Here is a 7318-nt window from a genome sequence, read left to right on the forward strand (position 1 = left end):
AAGGAAAGGAAAGGAAAGGAAAGGAAAGGAAAGGAAAGGAAAGGAAAGGAAAGGAAAGGAAAGGAAAGGAAAGGAAAGGAAAGGAAAGGAGAAAACAATATAGATTACTAAAAGATAAGTAGTAAACTAAACTAGAAGGATTAAATAATGAGGGGGTTGGAGGATGACTTAAAAAGGAAATATGGGAAATATGGAGGAGGGCAACTAGCACCAAAGGTCTTTTGAAAAAAAAAAAAAAAAACACCAGAAGTCATCTACTGTAGATGCTCCCTAAAATATGTACATAAATGTAAGAATTTAAATGAAATCACCATATGATGAGGTACACAATGCCCCAACTAAACACCTATGCCACCTAGTAAAATCTCCAGTTACAGTTACATCTGTTGAGTCATCCTTCTTCAAACATCACAGGCTATTGTCAAGGCTATTGGTCTCCATGACCTGACAGCCCTATTGCTGAAGACAGCACTTACTTATATATCAAGTGTGGGAAGACCTAGTTGGTGCCCACCTACAAGCTTCACTCGTGCTGACTAGTGTTCATGCTGTTGAAAGGAACTCTGCACATTACCAGAGGAGAAAAGTAATCATTAATAAACCCTATGACCTAAACCCGCAATCTACCTGCAACATCCTCTGCTGCAATAGTGGCACAGATGTTATGAAAGTAATCAACTACTTCGCAAAATTAGATTCAGGACTAGAGAGTTGGCTCAGTGGCTAAGAGCACTTGCTGTTCTTCTAGAAGTCCTGAGTTCAATTCCCAACAACCATATGGCAGCTCTCCACTTTGGTTATGTGATAATGAGATCTGATAACCTCTTCAGCCATACAGAGATACATGCAGACAGAGCTCTCATACAAAAACAAAAATAAATTTTTAAAAATATAAAATAAACAAAATAGAATGGGATTTTAAGGCCCACTCCATGAGATGGAACGAGTTCCTGACATTGCTAAACTGCCCAGGGACCTGACACTAGGTAGATAGATCATGGGCCTAAGGGAAAACTTACTACTGCTACTCTACTAAAGGAAAAGCACAATAAAATTATTCCAAATGATATATTGCTATACTCATTGATCAGCAGAGAAATTTCTTCTTGAAATAAATGGTAATCAACACAGAGCCCCTCAAATGAACAGTATGCAGAGAGTGAGAGATTTTGGAGCACTCAATCCAAGATGAGATGTCTTCACCAAACCCTCCCCTCAAGGTTCTGGGATCAATGTAGAAAAGGAGGCAAAAGAGATTTTAAGAGCCAAGAGTTGATGGATTAATCCAAATAAATAGCACCTTCCCAACACAGCAGGGCTGACACACCTATGGCCTCACAGAAACTTATGGAATGCACAAACCTGCACAGGTTCAAACTGATAAAATCACAGTACCAAGAAAAGGGAGTGAACATAAACTACCATCCCTAACCAAGAAGCTATGTGCAATTTCTACCTGCTGGGAGAGGGAACTCCATTCTCCTCCGTGAAGTCGCTCCAGATCTATCAGGCACAGTCCAGGGCAGCAGCACGCTTGGGAGCAGTTGGACACCATAAAACCAACCCCAGGGGTTTTGTTTTGTATGAGATTTTTGTCTTACTGTTTGCTTGTTTTGATTTTTTTGAGAGCAAGTACATGAATTTGGCTGAGTAGGAAGGGTCTGAGAGGGATTGGGGGAGGGAAAACATAAGGAAAATGTACTATATGAAAAAACACTAAATGTAAGAAGAAAGTATTATTTAGTTTAGTTTGCAAAGGAGGGAAGAAGTAGGTGAATGGAGCACTCAGAACTTTCCATAGTGGATTGTATTGCATAAATTTGATGGGTTTTGGTAGGGGTGCAGATTCATGTGGGTGCATGTATGCACATTTGCATGTGCACATGAGTACATGTGTGTACAGATGTGTACACACAATTGCTCAGATGCTGACCCTCAGAAACTTTGCATGGTGATTTTTGAAATGGTCTTGCATTATCCTGGGGCCCGTGGATGTGACTAGACTGGGCAGCCACAGGCATCTTCTCAAATCCAGCTCCCCAGCACAGGAACTACAAGTGTGTACCACTGCATCTGGCATATCCACATGGCTTCTAGGGATCCAACTTAGTTCCTGGTGTACTGACTGAACTACCTCTCTACCCATTGTGTACAGCACACTTTAAAAAACATTGTAATTAATACAATAAGCATTTTTCTTCATCTCCTGTAGTTAAAATGTCCTGGGGGTCGCTCTGTGAGGACCAAAAGGAACACAGACAAAGATGACACCCTCTGGCCTCCACCCTCCAGGTGTGTGAGCTCCAGTGCCAGAGACAGAGAACATAGAGTGGGTGGGAGGGAGAGACGGTCCCAGGGATGTGGGGTGGACGATGCCCCTAAGAGGCACTTACCCCGTTGTGTAAGGGATGTTTATGCCTCCTAGATTAATGCTTTCACAGCCAACAATGAACAGAGTGGAGAAGCACAGCAGAGAAACCCCGCTGCAGATCATGGCTAGCTTTGCAGATTCTCTTGCACCAAGCTTCAGTTTTTTTATGATGTAGCCTCCCAGGACAATACCAACACCGGCACTGGGGACAATGATGACACCTTGGAAGAAGAGGAAAAGAGGGTTAATTTGTACTAGCCTCGACTGTCCACTGTTATTGTCTCTTCTAGTTGTTCTGTCTCCTTCTGCCTATCAGTACTAAGGTAAAGAATCAGAATTACTCTAATTCATAAATATTGAGTGTGTAATTTTACAGTATACTACTTCCAACAAACATTGACAAAGGATTCAAATCCACAAGATGCAGCAAATACCTTTACAAAGCAGTAATATAAGGACAAACAATCATGGAAAAAGTGAACAAAATTTAAATTGGCCTCTCACTGAAGAGAACATCCAAAAGTCCTGTGCACATGAAAAGGCATCCCTTCATTACTGAGCGAGAAGCACAGGTTCACACCACTGTGGCATTCGACCACATACCATGTCAGAAGGTAAACATTTTAAGGTTTGGTAATGTCACATGTTGATCAAAATGTCGATTAAAGTGCTGGAAACTCTTAGCAGTAGAGGACACTAGGACCAACTTTGAGAAGCAGTTTACCATTACCTGGTACAACACACCCTGTGACAGGTAGTTCCATCCCAGATTTATACCCTCCGAAGAAAGTCATGGTATATACTAACCATTCTATTAGTCCCCAACTGAAAATAAGCCAAATATTCCATCAAAGACACAGTGTATGAGGAATATTCCTAACCCAAGGTATTATTACTACTAGAATAATACAAAGGAAGATCTGTAACCACATGTAACGAGACCAACTCTCATAAGGACTACCCAAGAAAAGGAATGCACCAAAATATGCACACATTCACACCCTTGTCAAGAACCAGGAGAACTAAGCTGTCATGTCCTAGGATACACACATGGTAACATGAGAAGAAAGGAAGAGGAGTTACCATAAAAGCCAAGATAGCTTGGCAATGACCTGTTCAGGACAGAGGGGGTACTGCAGTACTAAGCATGCTCTATTCCATAAAGTGGGCTATAATTAGTGCCATTGACAGATGTTCATGTCTCCCTAAATTCATTTGTTATCATCCTAACCCCTAAAGTGTTGGCATTAGGAAGTGGACACCACATGAACAAGATTATTGCCCTAATTAAAGACACACACACACACACACACATTCCCTTTTCTCTCCATCATATAGTGGCCATGGTGAAAATGTCCCAGTAAGATCAGGGATGAGTGGGACACAACATCTGTTCCAACACTGCCAGGAGTAACTGTGACCGGGAGGTTCAGGGATGCAGGACCCCACCCAACCAGTGGCTCGGGTTCCTTCAGATCTGCACCTGTTTACCTTGGGCACGAACTCCACAGCCAGTCTCACATCACCCAGAAGAAGTTCAAGTCCCAGGTGATCTAACACACCCAGAATCCCAGGAGCTTGGTCACACCAGGTTCTCAGGGTCACAGAGGCAGCTTGACTCCCAGGAAGTCTGACACACCCAGAATGTCAGGATCAAAAGATCACAGAATCATGGGATTAGAGACAGCTGGACTCTGAGGAGTTCTGACATAATGAGGATTACAGGAAGGACAGGCTCCAATCAGATATACAGAGGGCAGGTAGCACTACAGATAATCAGATGGCAGGAGTCAAGCATAAGAACATAAGCAACAGAAACCAAGGTTACTTGGCACCATCAGAACCCAATTCTCCCACAATAGCAAGTATGGATACACCATAACACCAGAAAAGCAAGACTCCGATCTAAAATCACTTTTCATGATTATGATAGAGGATTCTAAGAAGGATATGAATAACTCCCTTAAAGAAATACAGGAGAACACAGGTAAACAGCTAGAAGCCCTTAAAGATGAAACACAAATATCCCTTAAAGAATTACAAGAAAACACAACCAAACAGGCGAAGAAAATGAACAAAACCATCCAAGACCTAAAAATGGAAATAGAAACAATAAAGAAATCACAAAGGGAGACAACCCTGGAGTTAGAATACCTAGGAAAGAGATCAAGAGTCATAGATGCAAGCATCACCAACAGAATACAAGAGATAGAAAAGAGAATCTCAGGTGCAGAAGATACCATAGAAAACATTGACACAACAGTCAAAGAAAATGCAAAGTGCAAAAAGCTCCTAACCCAAAACATCCAGGAAATCCATGACACAAAGAGAAGAACAAACCTAAGGATAATAGGTTTAGAAGAGAGTGATGATTCCCAACTTAAAGGGCAAGTAAATATCTTTAACAAAAGTATAGAAGAAAACTCCCCTAACCTGAAGAAAGAGATGCCCATGAACAAACAAAAAGCCTACAGGACTCCAAATAGACTGAACCAGAAAAGAAATTCCTCCCTTGACATAATAGTCAAAACATCAAATACACAAAACGAAGAAATAATATTAAAAGCAGTAAGGGAAGAAGGTCAAATAAAATATAAAGGCAGCCCTATCAGAATTATACCAGACTTCTCACCAGAGACTGTGAAAGCTATAAGATCCTGGGCAGATGTCATACAGACTGTAGGAGAACATATGCCAGCCCAGACTACTATACTGTATATGGTAGCAAAACTACCAAAGACAGAGAAAACAAGATATTACATGACAAAACCAAATTTATACAATATCTTTCCATAAATCCAGCCCTATAAAGGATAATAGATGGAAAACATGAACACAAGGAGGGAAACTACACCCTAGATAAAGCAAGAAAGTAACCTTTCAACAAACCTAAAAGAAGGTAGCCACACAAACATGATTTCACCTCTAACAACAAAAATAAAAGGAAGTAACAGTCACTTTTCCTTAATATCTCTTAACATCAGTAGACTCAATTCCCCAATAAAAAGACATATACTGGTTATGTAAACAGGACCCAACATTTTGCTGCATACAGGAAACCCACCTCAGTGACAAAGACAGACACTACCTCAAAGTAAAAGGCTGGAAAAAAATTCTCCAAGCAAATGGTCCCAAGAAACAAGTTGGAGTAGCCATTTTAATAATGAATAATATTGATTTTCAAACTAAAGCTATCAAAAAAGATAAGAAAGGACACTTCATACTGGACAAAGGAAAAATCTACCAAGATGAACACTCAATTCTGAAAATCTATGCTCCAAATGCAAGAGCACTCACATTCATAAAAGAAACTTTACTAAAGCTCAAAGCACACAATGCACCCCACACAATAATAGTAGGAGACTTCAACATCCCACTCTCAGCAATGGTCAGATCATGGAAACAGAAATTAAACAGAGACACAGTAAAACTAACAGAAGATACAAACCAAGTAAATCTGGCAAATATTTATAGAACATTTCATCCTAAGGCAAAAGAATATACCTTCCTCTCAGCACTACATGGTACCTTCTCCAAAATTGACCATATAATTGGTCACAAAACAGACCTCAACAGCTACAAGAAGACTAAAGTAATCCCATGCACCCTATCAGATCACCACGACCTAAGGCTGGTATTAGATTCCAACAAAAACAATAGAAAACGCACATACACCTGAAAGCTGAAACAACTTAAAGACTTTTTAGAATTAATGAAAATGAAGACACACCATACTAAAACCTATGGGACACAATGAAAGCAGTGGAAAGAGGAAAATTCATAGCTCTAAGTGCCTCAAAAAGGAAACTGGAGAGAGCTTACACTTAGCATCTTGAACACACACCTGAAAGCTCTCGAACAAAAACAAGCAAATACACCCAAAAGGTGTAGAGTGCAGGAAATAATCAAACTCAGGGCTGAAATCAACCAAATAGAAATAAAAAGAACTATACAAAGAATCAACAAAATGAGGAGCTGATTCTTTGAAAAAAATCAACAAGATCGATAAACCCTTAGCCAGACTAAACCAGAGGGCACAGAGAGAGTATCCAAATTAATAAAATCAGAAATGAAAAGGAAAACATAACAACAGAAACTGTGGAAATGCAAAAAAAAAACAAAACAAAACAACAACAACAACAAAAAAAAACATCAGATCCTCCTACAAAAGTATACACTCAACTAAATTGGAAAATCTGGATGAAATGAACAATTTTCTAGACAGATACCAGGTGCCAAAGTTAAAACAGGATCAGACAAACCATCTAAACAGTCCCATAGCGCCTAAAGTAATAGAAGCAGTCATTAATAGACTCCCAACCAAAAAAGCCCAGGATCAGATGAGCTTAATGGAGAATTCTATCAGACCTTTATAGAAGACCTAAAACCACTACTCTTCAAACTATTCCACAAAATAGAAACAGAAGGAACACTACCCAATTTGTTCTATGAAGCCACAATTACACTTATACCTAAACCACACAAAGACCAGACAAAGAAAGAGAAATTAAGACTATTCTCTCTTATGAACATTGATGCAAAAATACTCAATAAAATTCTTGCCAACCAAATCCATGAATACATCAAAATTCATCATGATCAAGTAGGCTTCATCCCAGGGATGCAGGAATGGTTCAATATATAGAAATCCATCATCATAATACAATACATAAGCAAACTCAAAGACAAAAACCACATGATCATCTTGTTAGATGCTGAGAAAGCATTTGACAAAATTCAACACCCCTTCGGGATAAAAGTTTTGGAAAGATCAGGAATTCAAGGCCCATACCTAAACATAATAAAAAGCAATCTACAGCAAACTAGTAGCCAACATCAAATTAAATGGAGAGAAACTTGAGGCAATCCCATTAAAATCAGGGACTAGACAAGGCTGCCCATTTTCTCCCTACCTATTCAATATAATACTTGAAGTTTTAGCCAGAG

The 7318-nt window shown here is 39.6% G+C and overlaps 1 protein-coding gene across 3 annotated transcripts in view; it reads right to left on the reverse strand.

The window, feature by feature from the left end:
* The window catches only part of Slco5a1 (solute carrier organic anion transporter family member 5A1), a 127444-nt gene that overhangs the window by 26079 nt on the left and 94047 nt on the right, over nt 1-7318 (reverse strand). For all 3 annotated transcript variants that reach the window (XM_021174960.2, XM_021174954.2, XM_029475795.1), the window contains one exon: nt 2394-2592. In XM_021174960.2, coding sequence (XP_021030619.1) covers nt 2394-2592 — 199 coding nt within the window. The remainder of the gene's footprint in view (nt 1-2393; nt 2593-7318) is intronic.

Source organism: Mus caroli, chromosome 1, assembly GCF_900094665.2.
Source record: "Mus caroli chromosome 1, CAROLI_EIJ_v1.1, whole genome shotgun sequence".
Lineage (NCBI taxonomy): Eukaryota > Metazoa > Chordata > Mammalia > Rodentia > Muridae > Mus > Mus caroli.